Source organism: Sus scrofa, chromosome 3, assembly GCF_000003025.6.
Source record: "Sus scrofa isolate TJ Tabasco breed Duroc chromosome 3, Sscrofa11.1, whole genome shotgun sequence".
NCBI lineage: Eukaryota > Metazoa > Chordata > Mammalia > Artiodactyla > Suidae > Sus > Sus scrofa.
Window position 1 is genome coordinate 92,154,947 of NC_010445.4, and position 22,650 is coordinate 92,177,596.

The following is a 22,650-nucleotide window of genomic DNA, read 5'->3' on the forward strand; positions in this document are numbered from 1 at the left end:
GTACTGCCACCAGCACAGTCCAGGCCACCATCATTTCTCAACAGCCTCCTACCATTGCAATAATCTCCCAATTCAGCCCTCTGCTTCCACCCTTGCTCCGCTATCTAGTCTCAACATAGCACCAACAATTCCATTAAAATATAAGCCAGATGATGTCACTCCTTTGTCCCAAACCCTCCAGAGGAGAACTAGAAATGGACTAGAAATTCCAAATTCAGCATCACAGAACACCGTAGGGCATGGAAACTCTAGGCTTATGATGGAGCACATCATGGTGATTTGATGTTTCCCTCAGAGCTCCTGGGGGCTTAGGCACAGCTACAGTGAAAACGGCTGGTTCAGTTGACAAAGAATTAAAATGAGCAGGTCACAGAAAACAGGCAGGGCAAAGGGGCTAAGGACTCAAAGGGCTAGGAGACTGGGACTGAGCTGACTTGCCCAGAGATTCCCCAAGGCAGGATTCAAACACTTTGCTTACTGTGAAGACTCAGCACAACCATCAGAGTCTGTCTACAGCCGGCAGCCTAGGACATGTGGCCGAGACCAAGGAGTTGGCCTTTGTGCTGAGCACAGAGGGAAGCTGGGGATGAGCTCTCCGGTCAAACAGAAAAGGCATCTGTAGGGTGACTAGGAACAGCCTGGAGAAGAGGCTCAAAAGAGATGGCACTGCAGGCAGGGAAGTAGGGAAGAAGGGATTTCAGGTCTGGGGACTTCAATGTCGGGTGCAATGGGCTTGTGCAAGCAACTCAGGAGAAAGGAGCTATAAATTTACAGGCTTGGGGATAGAGGTGCTGGGAGAGACAGCCCTGAAAATGACATGATGTTTATGAAATAAACCAAAGAGAGCCTGACAGGACTCAGGGTCCTTGCTCAAAGTATGGTTACAAGTTCCTTGAGAGGTACTCAAAGCCTAAATAAAGGATTAACTGTACATTTACTCCAGTTTGGGGGATTAGAAAGATTTTATCCCAAACAACTGGGATTTGGCAATTTTGTGAAGTCTACTTTGCTAAGTTTCAGCTTCCTTTATCGGACTTTCATAGAGAGACTGAAAGTTTGATATAAGTATGAATTTATTGACATCAATTTCCTTAAGCTATTATTCCAACACAGAGAAGGTACTGAAGAGCTGAAGACAATGATAATAAACCCACAAGATCTGAAGTTTGCAAGGCCTACTCCCTTCAGAGAGAGAGAGATGAGTAAGTCTTCAAAAAGAATTGGAGACTGCTTTCAATTATAGCAAGAAGTAATGACAGTTTGACAATTTAAGCACTTTATCCAGAAACATATATCTATTCCATTGATACCAAATTGATACCATATAATTGCGTTTGAAAATATACAAAATATTTGTTGTTCTTACATACTGAAATTAAAACCTAATTTTAAAAAGTGTACAGTAAAAACAGCGTAAGGAAACCTACAATATCCATGGTAAGTGTATTGTTTTCCATTTTACTGTCAACATCAAATTCTATATTTGCCTTACTGGTTACAAATATATTTTAAATATTTCAAGGCCATTTACAACACTGACTACTTTACTAGGTCCAACAACACTCCAGCTTCCTGAAGGCAGCCAGCACTGGACGTGGAGTCTCGGCCCTGCAGCTCCGCACAGCAGTAGCAGCTCTGGAAAGAAGTCACCAACCAGACACCTGTAAACTATCGACTCTTGTTCTTTTTAGAATTTCCCTGTGCAAAGAAAAACATCAACAATAAGAACAGAAACTTCTAGAAAAATAATTCATACAGTTTATAGATTAAGCCATCTGGAAACCATATTTCACTCTGTAAAACTTTAGATTTCAACTGGAAGAACAGCTGATAACCGTGCATTCCTAACTTTTATTCAGAAAGCACAAAGCAGACTGTCACTTTTTTTTTGTCTTTTTGCCATTTCTTGGGCCACTCCCACGGCATATGGAGGTTCTCATGCTAGGGGTCCAATCGGAGCTGTAGTCACCAGCCTACGCCAGAGCCACAGCAACGTGGGATCCGAGCCGCGTCTGCAACCTACACCACAGCTCACGGCAATGCCGGATCGTTAACCCACTGAGCAAGGGCAGGGACCGAACCCGCAACCTCATGGTTCCCAGTCGGATTCATTAACCACTGCGCCACAACAGGAACTCTCAGACTGTCACTTTGAACTCTCTCCACTTTCTCCATCCATGGACCTTACTTCCCTGGGGTCTGAGGACAGGCAACAAAGAGAGAGAAGAAAGCTATTTTGGATTTATCAAACCTCAGCTATTCACTTTGTTGCAAAGACAAGGTAGTTTATGATTTAATAAAGCTGAATAAAAAAAAATTTTTGTCTTTTTAGGGCCACACCTGAGGCATATGGAAGCTCCCAGGCTAGAGGTGGAATTGGAGCTGTAGCTGCTGCCTACACCACAGCCACAGCAACACCAGATCCGAGCATCATCTGTGACCTACACCACAGCTTATGGCAATGCTGGATCCTTAACCCACTGGGCAAGTCCTCATGGATACTAATCAGCTTCTTTACCACTGAGCCACAAAGAGAACTCCTAAATAAAACATTTTAGCCTAAACATGTTCCTTTGGTGTTTTAAAAGGTCTTAATGGGTACTAATTTTAAGTATGTGCCAACTAACACCCAAATGGCAATGATTATCTGTCAGAAGGAAGCTCAGACACCAGCTGAGAAAAAGTTAGAGGGATGATGTCTTAACTTCCAATTCCTTCAGACGTGGAGATTTGGACTTTCCAGTTTTATGTAACTTTTCTTCTTTCTGGAGGAGTTCCCTTTTTAGGAAAACTTTCTAACTAAATTCCTATACTTAACTATTACATATAAAAACATTTTTTCATGTAAATCCGAAATGATTGCAGATTACAAACATTAAGAGCAATTAATTGCAAACAAATGGTTTCAGGATGTTTACTTGGTATCCAATGGAGACCCATGTCAACTCAGCCATAAGATGATGCTATGGCAATTTAAGCTACTAATAAATGGGGGGTGGGTGTGGGGGGAAAGAAAATATGGGGACCACTGGATGATCAAAGAAAAGTTAACAAGAGAAACGACAAAGTGAACAAGGATCTCTAACTGTTTCATTAATGACAAATATTCTAAGACTATTCTAAGACTAGATTAAAAAGTTACTTCTAAAGTAGCTGCAATAACAACACCCTTTGGGACCATGAGCTTTGCTATACTCAACACTAACCCTTCTCAATTCAGAATCTGATGCCTTCTGCAGCTCTGAGGTTTGAAAACTTTCCCTCTAATCACTGCTACTTTTTTCAAATGGTAGGTGCTGAAGCAGGCTTTCTCCTACTAATCATACAAACTTATGTGCTTTCTACATGAATTACCTATTGCCCTGACAGAATATCAAGAGACCAAAATGGTTAAAGGGGGCGTTCTTCAAGAGGACCAATACCCAACCCCCCACCTCCAAGCTCAAGTTCCTGAAGCCCAAGTAACTGAAGAACCCTAATCAGAACCACATTGGCTGGTTACAATCACCACATGATGTCCCAGAAAAGCATCATAGGACTCTGAAGCAGCCAGAGGCCGGTCAATATCATGAAACTACACTGAGAAACAAAATTACAGAACAGAGATTCTAGTGAGTTAACATTTCCAAGGAGACACCAACTGAGCACAACGCTGCTCTGCACCACCACTGAAATGACGCTGAAATGAAGCTGTGGCTTGTTCATCTCCATGTCCTCCCCAGTGGCAGCACGCAGCAGAAACTCAATGCATGAGGCTAGAGCAGTAAGGGGCAGCAGGGGATTTCAATGAGCACAGGCTGGAGACAGTAAATCCAAGCTGCTGACGGCACAGCACTGTCTGAGTTACCACAATGTGCCAAGCATCTAATATGATGCATGAAACCATCTCTTTGGCCTCTTGAAGCTCACCTTTCATGGTAAGAGTACATATGGTGTGATACAACAAAGAGAGATGATATGTGGATATGCATTTCCAATACCAAACACTACCCATATCTACCAACCCCAGCCTGGACAAGCAGAGGCTTTATGGGAAATTAAATCTAAGAAGTTTCTGGAATTAAAAGGACAAGACAGTTCTAGGTTATATGGATACACATGAGAATAAATTTGCTAAAGAAGGTTATTCTTTAAAAGCACCATTTTAGATTCACATAAATAAAAAGTAATCCCCATCATAAACCCTCTAAATGTCCTCCTAACTAATAAAACAATAGCAGAAATGCCCCAAATGCCAAAAAGCAAGGGACGCAGAGGTCAGACCTTCTCTTAATTTATAACTCAAAGACTTTTACTTTTGGATTAGGGGATAAGTGAAATGATTTATAAACACTTCCAATCTCTTAACCTTGCTCCTGAAATGCTTAGCAATGAAATGCCTTATATGAAATGCATTAAAATATCAAATATTACATCACAGAGAGGCACTCCCCGCCTTCTCCTACCTTACTGGACATCTTTAGTGTGTCAATCTCTTCTCTCTGTTTAGACAATGTCTCATTCATGCTGCACAGGTGGTCACTCATCATACTTAACTGATCCTCATAACTCCTCTTGGTGGTTGTCAGCTCATCCTAAATGGCGAGGGAAAAAAGAAAAAAGAGAAATCAAAACCCCACTAGTCATACCACTCTAAAGCTTTTTTTGTTTGGGGTTCTTTTTTTGCTTCTTTTTAGGTCCACACCCATGGCATATGGAAGTTCCCAAGCTAGGGGTCGAATCGGAGCTACAGCTGCAGCCACAGCAACACAGGATCTGAGCCATGTCTGTGACCTACACCACAGCTCACAGCAATGCTGGATCCTTAACCCACTGAGTAAAGCCAGGGATTGAACCTGTGTCCTCATGGATACTAGTTGGGTTTGCTTTGTTACTGAGCCACAACAGGAACTCCCTAAAACTTTTTTAATTTACAAAAAAATTTTGGAAAAGCAACCTATCAAGATGACCTAGCTGGGAGTTCCTGCTGTGGCACAGCAGAAATGAATCTGACTAGTATCCATTAGGATGTGGGTTTGATCCCTGACCTTGCTCAGTGGGTCGGGGATCTGGCATTGCTGTGAGCTGTGGTATAGGTGGCAGACACAGCTTGGATCCCTTGTTGTTATGGCTGTGGCGTATCCAGCAGCTGGAGCTCCAATTTGACCCCTAGCCTGGGAACTTCCACATGCTGCAAGTGCAGCCCTAAAAAACAAAACAAACAAACAAAAATGATCTAGCTGATCAATTAACATGAAGGTTAAGCCAAAGGCCTAACAAGAGAACTAAGTGAAAAGAAATAGGGAAAGGTTTTTCTCAGCCTTCAAAATATGTTTTGAATTTCTTTGCAAAAATAAAAGTCTCCTTCTATGCTGGGTATGACATTGTCACAAGAAAACAAGAGGGCTGCATGATCTTTCCCAATTCCCCCAGGTCTTTGAGAGCCTTTGGAGAGGTGGGCAAGAGGGGCTCTGGCACATTCCCACTGTCCCACAGCCAATGATGGCCCATAGCCTTCTGGGCAAGGCCCACCCTGGAAGAAGTGTCTTCCTCTCTCTCCCCATCTCTCAGACTCTCTTTGGCCTTTTCAAATCTAATCCTGTGTTCCTAGCTGATCTGATAAGCTAATCTGAAACCACAAGGAAGCACATTTTGCTGTGTTAATGAGTTATTTCTTTGCCTGTATCACGTTGATAGTTAATAGGGGCTTTCTGGAAACAAGGCTTTAAAACAAAGTAGTGAGTAAGGAGGTACATTTTGCAGCCCTACCTTTCAGTTTACATCAGTTTTATGAAACAGTAAAAAGAAGGATCAGAGGCAACAAAACAGAACAAGCCTACCACCCACCATGACAGAGATTAACAGAGAGGAGGAGAAAACAGAAGGACTACGGGTAAATCAGTGTTACTCCAAGAAATGCTGACTATAAAATGATTTACAATTAAAATCAAGTCAGAGAAAGAAAGAACACAGGCACTTCTTGCCTGACATAAGCGAAATGTTACTTTAAAAAGAGTGAGAAATGAAACGGTTAGAAAAAGTTATGTCTAGAGGTCAGAGGCCACTATTTTAGAAAGGAAACGCTGATTTTTTTGGCCCAAGAACTTTCGATGATAAAACATATACTAACTGCTTAGGTAATATGAACTCACCTGAAGTCGGCTGATGTTCTGACTGGCTACTTTCATCTCTTCTGTCAGTGCCTCCTTAGACTTTTCAGCCAAGGCCAGTCTTTTAGAGAGTGCCCGGCACTGTTAAATCAGAAAACATTCCATTACCCCAGGGACCACAACCCCAAAACAAATTTACTTCGGGGAAGGACACCAAAAAACAATCTCCACATCCGAAAGTACTTCCTCCCCGTCGCTTCCACAAAGGTCTGCTGAGTATCTCGGGCCTCGTACCACACACTGCAGTAGTACATGTGAGAGATACGTGGTCCTCACACTGATGTTTTTTCCTAGCTCTAGGCTGATGACCAGTGGTTACAAAAAACACAAGAAGTTCCTACATTTACCCAATATTTATTTACACCCACACTGGATGAGAAGGGAAGTAATTATTTCAAAAGTTATCAATGGCATTACGCAATATAAATCCTAAGATATTTTTCTTGTGTTTTAAGTCCTTTATTGAAGAGCATAGCACAGGAACAATAAAAGCTTTACACTCATACTCTCCAGGTGAAAAAAAAAAAATGAGTGCAGGATTTTAAATTGCTTTCTTTGGGGGTTCCAGAGGCTATCCAGAGACAGAATAGATCAAGGAAAAAAAAAAAAGAAATAGCATTGCTCAAGAGGGTGTGCCATTAAAAGGATCACTAAATTTTCTGATAAACCATGAAACTGACATGGAGGATCTGTTGAGACACATTTGAATACTGTGTCACCATCAGACACTTGGACTAATCATTCCAGTAAAGGTGTACAGAGGGTCACTGCTTCCTGTTTACAGACAAGGGAAAACTAGAACAATTTAAAAATTCTTGTATCACAATTGTGCTGAAAGAATTTACCAAGATAAGCAAATCACTGGGAAATAAAACAGCCTCAGAAATTCCCCAGTTACTCATTTCATTCCTCACAAGAGAATTTCAGGAAAGTTCAGCCAACCAAATCACCCACCCTGTATTAACCACACGTCTGTGTGCTCAGCACTAAACCTGGAAAATTTAAGAGGGAGAGCGTTTTACAAAGCACAGGTCCTCAAGAGGATGACAATCAAGTCTGGGACAGTAACTCAGAAGGCAGTCAGGGGTCCAAACCAGGAAACGATTAAGCAGCACCTCGTGGATGCTCGGATGTTAAGCACTGCAGCAGCTCTGTACTAAGTGGTCCAGCTTGCTGCCCTCCCCATTTTCTAGAGCCCAACAGCTATCAGTATTGGCCTTCTTATCAACCAGGTATGTGACGTTGTTGACAACACTAAGCTGGGCACATCATTTATTTTAGCAGGAAAAAAAGAAGCAAAACCCCTCGTCATTCCTAGCAACTTCTTCCTATCAACTTCGCCTTCTCTGTAGAATAGGAGAAAATCACAAAGTCAGGTCCCAATAAAGGGTGCTGTCTTTTCTTTGTCAATTTTCTCAACAGCATCACATTCTCCCTCTGACATGTGTAAGTGACCTTTTAATAAAAAGTTTCAAATCAGAGACCTTACAGGTATGTTAAGTGACATCTATTCTATCTCATCATTTGTTTCTTTTTGATATCTCTAATTCTTCCTTCATTTTCTCCTCTTCTAATCAATAAATTGTGTATAATTTTATTATCTTGCAAAGCATTTTTCTAATTCTCTTAATAAAGTGAATTATTTGGTGAGAGAAGAAGAAAATATAGCAAAAGTTAAGATTTTAGGCATTCCTGCTGTGGTGTAAGGGGATAGGCAGCATCTCTGGAGCGCTGAGATGCAGGTTCTATCCCTGGCCCAGCACGGTGGGTTAAGGAGCCGGCTGTGGCTTGGATCTGATCCCTGGCCTGGGGAACTCCATGTGTCATAGGATGGCCAAAAGAGGGGAAAAAAAATTAAGATTTTGTATCTTTTAAAGATAGAATGAAAGAGTTACATTTTGCATTTTATCATTTACAGAAACTCATTTCCACAAGTTGTCATTTAGAAATTAGAGAGTATTTAAAAGAGAGAGTATGTGAACCACGCATATTTTGCTTTAAATTTCCCTAAAGAAAAATTTCTTGACCAATGACTCTTACCTGCCTATCACTCTATAATCTATGATAATAATGCTCCAAAACATGTGACATAACCATAAGAAAGGCTACCTGTTGTATTTACCGCTTTTTTTTTTTTTTTTTTTTTTTTTTTTGTCTTTTTGCTATTTCTTTGGGCTGCTCCCGAGGCATATGGAGGTTCCCAGGCTAGGGGTCTAATCGGAGATGTAGCCACCGGCCTACACCAGAGCCACAGCAACTCGGGATCCGAGCCGTGTCTGCGACCTACACCACAGCTCACAGCAACGCCGGATCGTTAACCCACTGAGCAAGGGCAGGGACCGAACCCGCAACCTCATGGTTCCTAGACGGATTTGTTAACCACTGCGCCACGACGGGAACTCCTTTACCGCAATATTTGTGGTTGGTACATGGACCAATCAATATGAACTCTAACCAAATCCATATTGCGGATACAGTGACTAACCTCTCTCTTTTAGTGAACAGCAGGCCAGGACAGCGACCTAGTTCCCAAAGGGATTAGGGAGAAACAACCCAATCCAATTAACGCTCCACTCACCTCAGCATAAAAATGCACTGACTTACTGTCAGCCAGCTGTAGCTGAGATGTCAGTTCCACTATCCTTGCCATGTAGTGATTTTTAATTAAGTCTTCACGAGATTCCACATCCAGAACCTAAAGAGAGCACACATAGCTCAATAAATAAATTCCACTGAGATGAAGCCATTCTAGGAGGAAAAATTAACATCACTTTAGGAAAAAAAAAAGACATTTTGTACATTCTCATTTGAAATCTGATGGGGAATCTGAGTGTTTTCACCCCTCAAAAAACTTCAGACAGGGCAGGTAAATATACATGGCAAATTTCAGTCAGCACCCTGCCAATCTCACAAAGAAGCTGTGGCTTCAAGAGAACAAAGCAGAAGTGAAGCATTGGGAAGCCCATCAGCCATGGGGCCAGGTCTCTCCTTTCAGTTTATTTTTTTAGCCACAAACCTAACTTTCAAAATCTTAATCTGTCTGACTCCTATGTCCTCCTTTAATTGAAGGGAGTGTTAGAAAGGAGAGTATTTACTGGAACTCCTGAAAAATACAAGCCTTCTTTTTTCCCCCCAAATTATCTTAAGACAGCTTTAACACTCTTTAACAAATTAAATTATTTCTGTAGTGAACAATATGGCCCTTGTCCCAGACTAGTTTTCTTACTAGTTACTCTAGCAGCTGAGTTTAGTTTAAAAATACACACAGAAGTTCAAAATTACCTAAAGTATAAGGCCAATAAGGAAATCAAAGAATGCAGTGACCTACTTGAACTATATTTACCAGCTCACCATACTGAGTGGTAAGCTAACTGACTGCAGTTTCTCTTAAGGGTTATTTATAAGTTTATATCCTGTAATATTTCAAAACTAAAATGTGCAACCCTATCTGATAAGCCCCATCTGTCCTGGGTTCACTTACTTGAGTGCTGAAAAGAACTACCAAACCCACTGATGGTCAAGGCCCTGAAAAGCCCTGCTTTCCCAGCCTGCCCACTGGGAGAGTAATAGCTCACAGCCTCCTGCCACATGCCAGCAAGACGACGGCCAGGCCCAAGCCACACCTTGTCAAACTGCCAAGTCAAGTCAGTCAAGGAGGCCATAACAGAAACAGGCTGTAATTTGCTGGTGACAGTTAAACTTGACCCAGAGAGAAAGCAACATAGAGCCACGTTCACTAGAATTGTCAGAAAACACAATTAGATAAAGCTAACTTTTGCACACTCGGCCCACAAACGTGGCCCGATATTTACTAACAAACATGATGTTAAGCATACATTACCTCACTGTCGGATGTCCTGGTTAAAATCCCAATCTAGAACATAAGGGAGAAAAAACTTTAGGACAGACTGTTTACGCTTCAGACACAATAGCTTAAACATTTGTAATATTTTCTTTTCTTGGTTCACACTGTTTCAAAGCACACTAACAGTGGAGTTCTAGAAGATTACCCATGATCAATCATCTCACCTCGGTAGATAAATAATCACATTTGTATTTCTGCCATGAGGTAGTAATGGATAATGACCATTACTATTTCCTATGTCAGAATGCTGTTAGCCATTTTCATTAAAACCCAACAAATTCTCTGGGAAAGAGAGAGGAAAGACAGTTTTCAACTCCTCTTGTCACTTCTTCACTGTTTCCAGAGCAGCAGCCAAAAGACAAGACATAAAGACAGTTTTATGGTGACCATGATAAATTAATCATTCCAAACACAATACACAAATAGTAAGCTCTCTGACTGAAAGGTCAAAAGGAGAAAGAAGATGGAGTTCCTGTTGTGGTGCAGTGAACATGAATCAGACTAGGAACCATGAGGTTGTGGGTTTGATCCTTGGCCTCGCTCAGCGGGTTAAGGATCCGGCGTTGCTGTGAGCTGTGGTGTAGGTCGAAGATATGGCTCAGAGCTAGCACTGCGGTGGCTGTGACATAGGCCGGAAGCTGTAGCTCCGATTAGACCCCTAGCCTGGGAACCTCCATATGCCACAGGTGTGGCCCTGAAAAGACAAAAGACAAAATAAAATAAAAAAACAAAAGGAGAAAAAAGAAATATACTTTTGATACAATTACATGAATTTTTTTTTTTTTTTTTTTTTTGTCTTTTTGCTATTTCTTTGGGCCGCTCCTGTGTCATATGGAGGTTCCCAGGCTAAGGGTCGAATCAGAGCTGCAGCCGCTGGCCTACACCAGAGCCACAGCAACGATCCGAGCCACATCTGCAACCTACACCACAGCTCACGGCAACACTGGATCCTTAACCCACTGGCATGTCTTAAGCTCAATAACTGTAGGAAACTAGTGGAAATTCAGTTAAACAATATCCTCAAGAATATTACTATGAACCATGAGTAGTAGATGAATGTTATATTCATCTAGCTATTAATAGATCTTTTATAAAACTTTTTTTTAAATAGAGGAGCCATAATATTTTACACACTGAAGCAGGAATAGCAATTAGTCTTTCAGTTAAAAACTGTTTATAGTAGAAAATGTGGTACATATATGAAATGGAATACTATGCAGCTATCAAAAAGAATGAAATAATAGCATTTGCAGCAACATGGATGGACCTAGGATAAGCATACTAAGTGATGTAGGTCAGAAAAAGAAAGACAAATACCACATGCCTATCACTCACATGCGGAATCTAAAATACAACACAAGGAGTTCCCATCATGGCTCAGTAGAAATGAATCTGACTAGTACCCAGGAGGATGCAGGTTCAATCCCTGGCCTCACTCAGTGGGTTAAGGATCCAGCATTGCCATGAGCTGTGGTGTAGGTCACAGATATGGCTCGGATCCAGTTTGTGGCTGTGGTGTAGTCCAGAGGCTACAGCTTTGACTCAACCCCTGGCCCGGGAACCTCCATATGCCATGGGTGTGGCCATACAAAAATAAAGTACAACCCAAATCAATATATCTATGAAACAAAAACAGACTTACAGATATACAGTACAGACTTGTGGCTGCCGAGGGGGAGGGAGTAGGGGAGGGAAGGACTGGGAATTTGGGATTAGCAGAGGCAAACTATTATATACAAAATGGATAAACAACAAGGCCCTACTGTATGGCACAGGGAATTATATTCAATAATCTGTGATAAACCATAACGGAAAAGACTATGGAAAAAAAAATATATGTACAACTTAGTCACTGTGCTGTATACCCGAAACTAATATAACATTGTAAATCAACTATACTTCAACAAAATTTTTTAAAAAATAAACAGAATCACAAAGGCACAAAAAAAATTGTTTATAGTAACATGCTCATCATTTTAATGTTAGCATTCAAATATGACTACAACTGGCAAAATAAACCACAAGCACACATCTATTCTGCCTCCCCACCCTTATCCCTCTACTCCCGGGTGATGGTTTGAGAATGTGAAGTCCTGTGAAGGAATGGAATCACATAAATGGAAGAAAAATTTATAACATTTACCATTTCAAAGTTATCTCATAGGCTGCTGGTGAGAATAAATATAGCCCTTTTAGAAAATAACTTGGTCAGAGTTCCCTTTGTGGCTCAGTGGCTAATGAACCTGACTAGGATCCATGAGGATTCGGGTTTGATCCTTGACCTTGCTCAGTGGGTTAAGAATCTGGCATTGTAATGAGCTGTGGTGTAGGTGGCAGACGTGGCTCAGATCCTGCCTTGCTGTGGCTGTGGCGCAGCCCTAGCCTGGGAACCTCCACATGCCACAGGTGCAGCCCTAAAAAGCAAAAAAATTTAAAAAAAATAACTTGGCAATAAAGATGAAGGAACTTGAAAACATTCATGCCTTTTGATCCAATAACTCTAACCCTGAAGAGTTAGAAATTATCTGAGGTGTAGGAAGGATCTCATGCATAAAAATGAGATGTTTTTGGTTGCATCGTTTGAAACTATTTTCTCCCATTCTGTAGGTTGTCTTTTTGGTTTTTTTTTTTTTTTTTTAATATACAGTTTTCTTTGCTGTGCAAAAGCCTGTCAGTTTGATTAGGTCCCAATGGTTTATTTTTGTTTTTATTTCTGTTGCCTTAGGAAGCTGACCTAAGAAAACATTTGTATAGCTGATATCAGGGAATATTTTGCCTATGTTCTCTTGTAGGAGTTCTATGGTATCTTGTCTTATGTTTAAGTCTTTAATCCATTTTGAGTTTATTTTTGTGTGTGGTGTGAGGGTGTTCCTGTTTCACTGATTTAGATGAGGCTGTCCAGTTTTCCCAGCACCACTTGCTGAAGAGACTGTCTTTTTCCCATTTTATATTCTTGCCTCCTTCATCAAAGATTAACTGACCACAGGTGTCTGGATTTATTTTTGGGTTCTCTTTTCTGTTCCATTGGTCTGTATATCTGTTTTTGGACTAGTACCACACCATCTTGATTACTATAGCTTTCTAGTATTGTCTGAAGTCTAGGAGAGTCATGCCTTCAGTTTGGTTTTTGTTCCTCAGGATTGCTTTGGCAATTCTGGGTCTTTTATGGTTCCACATAAAGTTCTGGATTGTCTGTTCTGTGAAAAATGTCATGGGTAATTTAATAGGGAGTGCACTGAATCTGTAGATTGCTTTGGGTAGTATGGCCATTTTTACGATATTTACTCTTCCAATCCAGAAGCATGGACTATCTTTCCATTTCTCTGAATACTCTTTAATTTCCTTGATTAATGTTTTATAGTTCTCAGCATAAAAGTCTTTCACCTCAACCGTACAAATGTTTTCTTAGGTCAGTTATCATCACACATGACCCAACGGTGTTCAATACTAAAAGTTTCCCACGTCCCTGGAAATATTTCTCACATACATATGTAAGAATAGTGCTCTCCACTGAAAATGATCAAATAAAAAGACAGTCCTCAGCTTTCAGCACTTGACATTAACGACCCAAATACAATATTTTCCAGTACTTCAGAAAGGCAAGTTGCAAACAAGTAAGTTTGTCAGCTAATCTGCTTTCTGACACCCATCAAAGCACAAGGTCATGTCTGATTAAAAGGACAGGGTGTGGACCTAGAGGTCCTGGGTTTGAACCCTAATTCCATCACTTATCAAGTGCATGACTTCAGATGAGTTATTCTACCCCTCTGATCCTCAAGTGTCCTCCTCTATAAAATGAAGATATGATGGTACCTACAATCTCATATGATCTGTATGAGGACTGAGTTAATAACACACTGAAAAGTCCTTAGAACCATGCCTGCACACAGTTACTGCAATCACTATCATTGACATCAATGCCTTCCCTCGTTTGGTCCCACAGTTACACTCTGGCCAGCACAAACTACTGCTAGTGCAAGTGAGAGGAAAGGGAAGAAGCAGATGCAAAGAAGCAGGGAGAGAAGACAAGATAAAGAAGAAATCAGACCCAATGGAGAATGGAGTCCATCCGACCTGATCAATGAGACAGACTCTGAAGGGAAATCCAAAGATAAGCACTGGCAGTGTTACATTTCCCCAAATGGTACCAAACAGATGTCAGAATTCTGCTGTTTGTAAAATGTCCTTCTAGGCAGTCATCTTCTCCAGGCAACCTGCAACACCTGCGGCTGGGACTCAGACTTGCCAGTGGGGACCACATAGGGATCATCCAGTGAGTACAGGGGGCCATTTGAAAAATTTCAGTTATTTTTGTCCCTTATATTTTACTATGAATTTTCAAACATACAGAAGAGTTGGGGGGAGTTCTGGTTGAGGCGCAGCAGAAACGAATCCGACTAGTATCTGTGAGGATGTGGGTTCGATCCCCAGCCTTGCTCAGTAGGTTAGGGATCCGGCATTGCCGTGAGCTGTGGTGTAGGTCACAGATGTGGCTTGGATCCCACATTGCTGTGGCTGTGGCGTAGGCCAGCAGCTGTAGCTCTGATTCGACTTCTAGCCTGGGAACTTCCATAGGCCACAGGTGTGGCCCTAAAAAGCAAAAATACATACATACATACATACGTACATACATACATACATACAGTATTATATTAAAAAAAAAGAAAAAGAAAAAGTTGGGGACAAAAGTATAATAGCCACCAGCTGTGTACCCACCGCCTATACTTAATAATTAACAACTTGCCATTTTTGTTTTATTTATCTGTGAGTGTACATATCTCCTGAACAATCTGAAAGTAAGTTTCAGACATGATGATACTTTACCCTAAGTACTCTGGCATTTATCTGCAAAAAAAATTAAGATAGTCTCCTAAATAATCATAAGATCATTATCACACCTAGGAAAACAGATAATAATCCAGATACTGGATACTGTTAAGGTACAGTGAGGTCTGTAGACACATCTTGAAAATAAGAATTAACTTGTATATTATTATCAGGTAAGCTCTGAATCAGATGCAGTGTGGATGTGAGAAGGACCATGACTTGCTCTTCAATAGCATCAGTGGGCTAGAGAGGTAGTCACGTGCCTTAAGACAAGGCCTTCAAGAAGTACAGGGCTCTCCTCAAGTTTCTCAAAAAATGCTTGCAGAAATACACTTAATGAGAACCTTCTAATTTTAAGGTTTTTCCTTCCCTTCCTGATTTTTCATTTTCTAGATTTTCTAATTATTTTTCTTTTACAGTGGGCAGGAATATTAAAATCAGAAAACTTTCCTCAATGTAATTTTGAATTCTATAATGGCAATAGAGATGTTTCTTTACCTCCTAAATCACTGTGGTCAAGAAATATAAAGTTACAAAATAGCTTGTGAGTATATTGCCTTATGAAATGTAACTCACCTGATGGGTTTCTGTGTTATACGTAAATCATAAGGCTTCACACTATCTAGGAATATATCATATAAGTGGTTAAAAATGGTATTTGTGTCACTTCTAGAAAAAGTTCGGCATTTAGTCCTTGGTCAGAAACATAACCCCCATATTACCAATGTTTCAATGGAAAAACAAAATCATCTTAAATTTGATTTACTATATTTTCTCTGTCAACAAAGCCCCTACCATGGGGAAGCCTCACATGTAAAAGCAAAGGGAATTAACAGAGTTGCTCTTTGAAGAGAGCACCCATCCAGCTTTCCAACCTGTTTTGCTTTTGCTTTTTTTTTTTTGCTTTTTAGGACAGCACCCACGACATATGGAAGCTCCCAGGCTAGGGGTCAAATCAAAGCTACAGCTGCCAGCCTACATCACAGTCACAGCAATGCAGGATCTAAGCTGTGTCTGTGACCTACACCACAGCTCACAGCAAATACCAGATCCTCGACCCACTGAGCAAGGCCAGGGATTGAACCTGCATCCTCATGAATACCAGTTGGATTCATTTCTGCTGCACCACAACAGGAACTCCCCAACCTGCTTTTTCTATAGCACATGAATCATTTCTGTTATAAAGTGATGTGTAATTTAGATGGTTAACACTGAACACTAAGCTGGATCCCTCCCAATGAGCATTAAAAAAAAGAAGACACTTACCAGACTAGTGCTGTGAATGGGCTCCAGCAGAGCCTTAGCTGATGCTTCCTCCTGGCCTGAAGCAGTCACCACAGCAGCGCTTTCCTGGGCCAGCCCGACTACCTGCGCACTACTTGTACTCTTCAGTTTATCTGCAATTCGCTGGTTTTCTTTCTCCAGCTTGATTTTAGCTAACTGTGCTTCCAACATCCAATGTTCCTTTTCCTGCTCTAATTTAGAGATCTTCTCCAAACTCTGCTGAACCTTGAAAGCAACAAAGAGTTCTACGCCTTAGAAGATGATGCAGACAAAAAGCAGGAAAAAACAACAACAAAAAAATACTTTATAGAATGTTAACCAAAACTACTTCACAAATGTGAAAACAAAAAAAGCCTGATCTTGGAATAGGGAAAGTTTTATTAAAGAGGATACAAAAAGCACAATCATAAATTTGAGAAACTAAACTAGAATGAAATAGAAAAATCTCTATACATCAAAAGGTATAGCACAGAGAGTGAACAGGAAAAGTCACAAAGTGGAAGAAGCAACAGAGGACTAATAACCTGAACATATAAGGAATTTCTATAAATCAATGATAAAAGACAGAAAACCCAATTGAGAAAAAGTCAAGAGACTTGAATAGGCACTTGAACAAGACTACAAACATAAAAAAAGAAGGTACTCAAATGACTAAATGAAAAACAGAAGATACAAAGATGGGCATATTTATGGAGCAATTAGAATTATCATATAGTGCCAGGGAAGTGGAATTTGGGATAATCACTTTGAAAACTATTTGTCCTGATCTTTGAAAGCTGAATATAAAATATCCTATACTCAGCAGTTCCACTTCTAAGTATATACCCAACAGAAATGCATGCATGTTTATCAAAAGACAAGTATAAGAATGTCCATAGCAGCCCCATGATAGCCAAACACTTGAAATTACCTAAATACTCATAAAATGGATAAATGGATAAATTATATATATTTTTGTCATACAATAGAAAACTTAACAGCAATGAAAATGGACTGATTACAACCACACATAACATGGAGGAATATTACAAATATAATGCTGAACAAAAGACATCTGAAAGAGATGTTTCATAATTCTCATTTAATATAAAGTTCGGCATCATGCAACAAAACAAAGAACACAGGATGATGGTTATCTTTGGGGTAAGAGGAAAGTAGTAACTGGAAAGGGGTATAAGGAAGGCTTCTTGGTCCTGGAAATTTTTTTTAAAGTTATACCTTACAAAAAGAAATGTTCATTTTTAAGAGTTCCCATCGTGGCGCAGTGGAAACAAATCTGACTAGGAACCATGAGGTTGCGGGTTCGATCCCTGGCCTTGCTCAGTGGGTTAAGGATCTGGTGTTGCTGTGGCTGTGGCCGGCAGGTGTAGCTCTGATTGGGTCCCTAGCCTGGGAACCTCCATACGCCTAAAGCGTGGCCCTGAAAAGTGCAAAAAAAGAAAAAGAAATGTTCATTTTTAAAATTTTTATCTAGCTACTGTTACATTAATTAGCATGTTTACTTAATTCACTGGAATATATAATAATTTATATACTTATCTTTATACTTCTAGTAAGTTTTTATAAAAAAGCTAATTATCAAGGCAAATAAAAACCTAAGAATTAAATAAAAATCAAAGCAATCTTAAGAGCGAATTCCAAATGCTTTACCAACTATCGTGGTTGAGCAATTACCACATACCAGACATTGTCCATAATAATTTCCTGCCACCATCCCACTGAAGCCTCCAAACAGTCCTACAATTGTCACTTCTCAAACAGGAGAACTAAAGTCCTAGGAGCTCAACCACCTGCTAGGCTAAGAAATGGCAGAGCCAGGATTTGTGATCTCATGTGTCTGGCTCATAAGTCTGGTTCTTTTCACCATTTCACACAGCCTCCCAATGGCACAATGAAGCCCTATGAGACCCTGAAAGGCAGAAACTACCCTCACTCTGCGAGGCAGGATGTGAGACCCCTGCTTATCAGTGCTTATCAGACAAGCCTGCAGCTCTGAAGTTAGGCAATTCCGCCACTTACCTAGCTACTTGGTATAAAAGCTGCCTAATTTCTCTGAGCCTTAATTTCCTCACATAAAATAAGAAAGAGATCCAAAATAAATTTTTAAGATATTCCACATTTCACTCATTTGTTTTGGGAATTTTGTTTTTAGGAATTATTATGTGTATTAAATTTTTAGTTTCAACATCTCTCAAATTAATATCAAAAAGATAAGTGGTCCAATGAAAATAAAGTCAGCACAGGCAAAATACTGTCTCAGATGAATTCGTGTTCTCTTTAAAATAAATATTTCTCAAGCTAAAAGCAAGCCAAGTATTAAGGTGATGAAATCTCTGTCAAAAGTTAAACCGGTGTTGGTTTATACTAACTTCTGAAAAAGACAGTAGTGCCTACCTTCGCCTGCTTCCCAGAATCGACCCATCAAATTGAGTATTGGAAAATTTTCATTCCTGCTCATTTAAGAAATACAAATTACTCACTGAGTCTCTAGTCCTCCCCCTTTTTTGCCTGATTACTTCAAACATTTAAATCCAGTTACTAAAGAATTAATCACCAGGGCAAAAGTGTGTTGATATTACTTTAGTGGCAATTCTAACACTCACTGAATCAAGATGAATCAAGATGACTTTAGAGTATCAAGAACTATTTTTCAATGAATTTTACTTATGGCATGTGCTAATTAACTTTATATATTTATTTATCTGACCTTTAAATCACTCTATGTGTATTACGAACCTTCCACGGGGGATTTAGTGTTTATGCTCTTTAACAGGTACCGTGATTTTCCAGGTGCCATACCTGTTGTGTAAGGCCTTCTCGACTTTCTGTAGAGCTGAGAAGGACCCGGCGGTTTGCCAGTGCTTCTTCATAAGGCACAGATTCCAAGAGGGGCTATGAAAAAAAAGCATCACAAGAATTAAAGAAAAAGGTCACACCATTTCCCTGATCTTACAGATAAGAATGCTAAATTCAGTTTGATAATCAATTCAGATGTTTGCCAACACAGACTATTTCCTTCAATACATGTGAAAAGGAACTTTAAAAAAAGAAAAAGAATGCAGGAATTCATATTAATTTATAAGCTACACTAGCTAAAACCACAGGACTTGCACCAAAATAGACACATGAAAGAACACCATTGAAAATCTAGAAACAGATGAAAAAGTACACAGAAAAGTATATTATGTGTATTATTTTTAAGTCAATGGGGAAGGGATAAACTGCGTAAATCATGCAAGGGTAACCACTAATAATTTAGAAACCACTAACTATGTAGACCCCTATTTCAGAATAAATAAATTCAAGATGGATTAAAGATTTCAATCTAAAAATTTAGATCACAAAAATACTTGAAGAAAATAAAGGTGAGCACTTCTATAATCTTGGAAAGTGCCCTAATTTTCCAAGATTCCCCTGGCTGAGAATCAGCATGTAAAGAAAAAAAACTGGTTTGATAAGATAAAAATTGAAACTTCTAGGAGTTCCCTGGTGGCAAAGTGTGTTGAAGACCCAGTGTCACTGCTGTGGCTCGGGTTTGATCCCTGGCCTGGGGACTTGCGTGTGCCACAGGTGTGGCAAAAAATAAAATAAAACTTCTAAAATTTGAAAAATTACTACAGCAAACTGAAGGAAAAATATTTCTAACAAAAACTAAAATCCTGAATACAAAGAGAGCTCTTTCAACCCTATTCTACTTCAATAATAAGCAAGAAATGCAAATTAAAAATAATAAGAAACCTCTTTTCAAAATTCCTACTGTGGTGCAGTGGGTTAGGAATCCGACAGCAGCAGCCTGGGTTACTGAGGAGATGCAGGTTTGATTCTCACTCAGTGCAGTGGGTTAAAGGATCCAACATTACCACAGCAGTAGCAAAATTCTCAGCAGCAGCTCAGATTCAACCCCTGGCCTGGGAACTTCCATATGCCAGGGGTGTGTCCATAAAAATTTTTTAAAAAGAAAAGAAAAAGAAAAAGAAGTCTCTTATCTTTGAGTGTAGTCTGGAAAAAAATGTGTCAAAATTTGAAACATTCACAGACTGAACCAGCAATTCCATTTTAAGGAATTAGTCATAAAGATGTAATTAAAACAATTAGATGAATACAGGGAGATAGGTAGCCTTATACTTGTTAGGAGTGTACAACCACTGTTAAGGGCAATCTGGCAGTAAATATTAAGACTTAAAATGTGCAAGCCGCATTATCCAGAGCATTCCAACTCTTAGCATTCCATACATATACCCAAGGAGGCATTTAGAAAACTATCTATTGCAGTGTAATTGTAACAGGAAAAAAACTGGAATCAACCCACCAAAAAGGGAATACCTAAATGAACTATCCATGTTATAGAATTATATACTGTATTTAAAAGGAACATAGTAGCCAACATATGTATTGATATAGACAGATACCTAAAGCTTTTTTTTTTTCCTTTTTTCTTTTTTGGCTGTCACACTGCATATGGAATTCCCAGGCCAGGAATCAGGTCTGAGCCACAGCTGCAACCTAAGCTGCAGATGCAGCAATGCCAGATCCTTAACCCACTGTGCTGGGCCAGAGATGGAATCTGCATCCCCATCCCAGCATTTCCAAGACATTGCCAACCCTGTTCCACCACAGCAGGAACTCCTCTAAAACATTTTTTAAATGAAAAAAGCAAGCCACTCAATGAAACATGCATTTAAGTTAAAGAAAATAAACTTCAAAAAATCTATATATTATATACACTTCAAAGTTTATACAGATGAGTATAAATACTCCAAAAGAGTCTGGAAAGTTACACACCAAGCTGATAACTACAGTTACCTCTGAAGAGGAAATGTAACTAGAGATTGTAATTTACCTATAATATTCTTGTGTAAAATAAGAATGTATTTATATATTACGTGCAACTAAAAGTTAAAAAGAAATGAGAGGATGAGCTCCCTGGTAGCCTAATGGATTGAGGATCTGATGTTGTCACTGCTGTGGCATGGGTTTATTCCCTGGCTTTGGAACTTCTGCGTGCTGTGGGTGCGGCCAAAAAGAACAAAGAAAGAAATAAGAAGAAAAAGGTAAAAACAAATGCACAAAGTTACGTGTACAAGAATACCCCCAGAGTACTGTATGTAACAGTGAAAATTAGGAAGCAACCTAAAAATCCACTAGCAATGGACTGCGTAATTAAATTATTATACATTTACAGAATGAAACACTATAGATGAAATACTAGATGCATTAAAATGAATTAAAATGCATTAAAATATCTATTTATAGATATATATTTTTGATATATAAAGATATCCACAATACATTAAGAGGGGGAAAAAAAAAAGATTCTAAAACAGTATATGCATTCAGATACATTGCTTTTTACAGCGTGTGTGTGTTTATGTGTGTGTGTCTATGTCTGTGTGCATGCATACATGCATACACATTAAAATCTGTGGTGGGGGAATAGATATACTCTAACAAAGCTATGAGTAGCTACCTTTGGGTGGTGGAATTTGAGGTGACCATAATTTTCTTCTTCATGTACTGCCATTTCTTCTGATCTTTTTGCAATGATCATGTATTCTTATTATATTCATAAAAAAATGTATAAATGTATTTAAATGTTTTTGTTTCTACAAGTTTAAGATTTTCCGAAGTGTGACACTTACTGGCTGCCTGGCTATCTCACCCTAAACACTCTACCAGGACATGGAAACATAAGCCTGTGAGGTGAGGTTTTGGTCCCTGTCACATCCTCCTCTCCAAAAACTCCCCACCGCTGTCAAACACCTGTGCCTCTTTTTTTTTTTTTTTTTTTTTTTGCTTTTTAGGGCCACACCTGCAGCATATGAAAGTTCCCAGGCTAGGGGTCGAATCTGAGCTGCAGCTGCTGACCTACGCCAAAGACACAGCAACTCCAGATCCAAGCCACATCTGCAACCTACACTGCAGCTTGTGGCAATGCTGGATCCTCAATCCCACTGAATGAAGTCGGGGACTGAACCCACATCTTCATGGATACTAGTTGCGCTCATTACCACTGAGCCACAACAGGAACTCCTGTACCTCAAATTTATATAAAACCCAAACAACATGAGCTGTGGGAAAACTCTTGCCATTCACTGGAATTATTCCAGATTTCCCTTCTGATTTAAATGTTAACAGCAGCTCACAAACCTTTCTTACAGCCTTCATATAGGCAGCAGCTTTTTTCTTGTACTGCAGCATGCATTCAGCTGAAAGAGGACTGATGAATCCACTCGCTGCCTTAGGCCCATAGCTCAGGGAAGCAATGAAGTAGTCCACATTGTTGCTGAAGAAAGATGCAATCTAAACCAAGTGTGACAAGAAGACAGATTCTGTTTTCCAATAATATATCTAAAGTATATATCTAATAGTTTTCAGAGCAAAGTTAAAGATACTGAGAATGGAAATGCAATTTCAACACCTGCCCAAAAGCCCACATTTATTTATTTGAAGAGAATACCTAGGCAATGGTTTAAAATAAACACAACACCAATATAAATTTTGAGACCAGATTTGTGACACATCTTA

At 39.6% G+C, this 22,650-nt stretch overlaps 1 protein-coding gene across 2 annotated transcripts in view; it reads right to left on the bottom strand.

Annotated features, from left to right (window-relative positions):
• Nucleotides 1,056-22,650, bottom strand: part of PPP1R21 (protein phosphatase 1 regulatory subunit 21) — a 71,718-nt gene continuing 50,123 nt past the window's right edge. For both annotated transcript variants that reach the window (XM_003125155.6, XM_005655227.3), the window contains exons 15-22: nt 22,273-22,425; nt 18,925-19,017; nt 16,108-16,350; nt 9,991-10,023; nt 8,728-8,844; nt 6,132-6,230; nt 4,446-4,574; nt 1,056-1,698 (exon numbers count right to left, since the gene is read on the bottom strand). In XM_003125155.6, the coding sequence (XP_003125203.2) occupies nt 1,669-1,698; nt 4,446-4,574; nt 6,132-6,230; nt 8,728-8,844; nt 9,991-10,023; nt 16,108-16,350; nt 18,925-19,017; nt 22,273-22,425 (897 nt within the window). In that variant the 3' untranslated portion in view covers nt 1,056-1,668. The remainder of the gene's footprint in view (nt 1,699-4,445; nt 4,575-6,131; nt 6,231-8,727; nt 8,845-9,990; nt 10,024-16,107; nt 16,351-18,924; nt 19,018-22,272; nt 22,426-22,650) is intronic.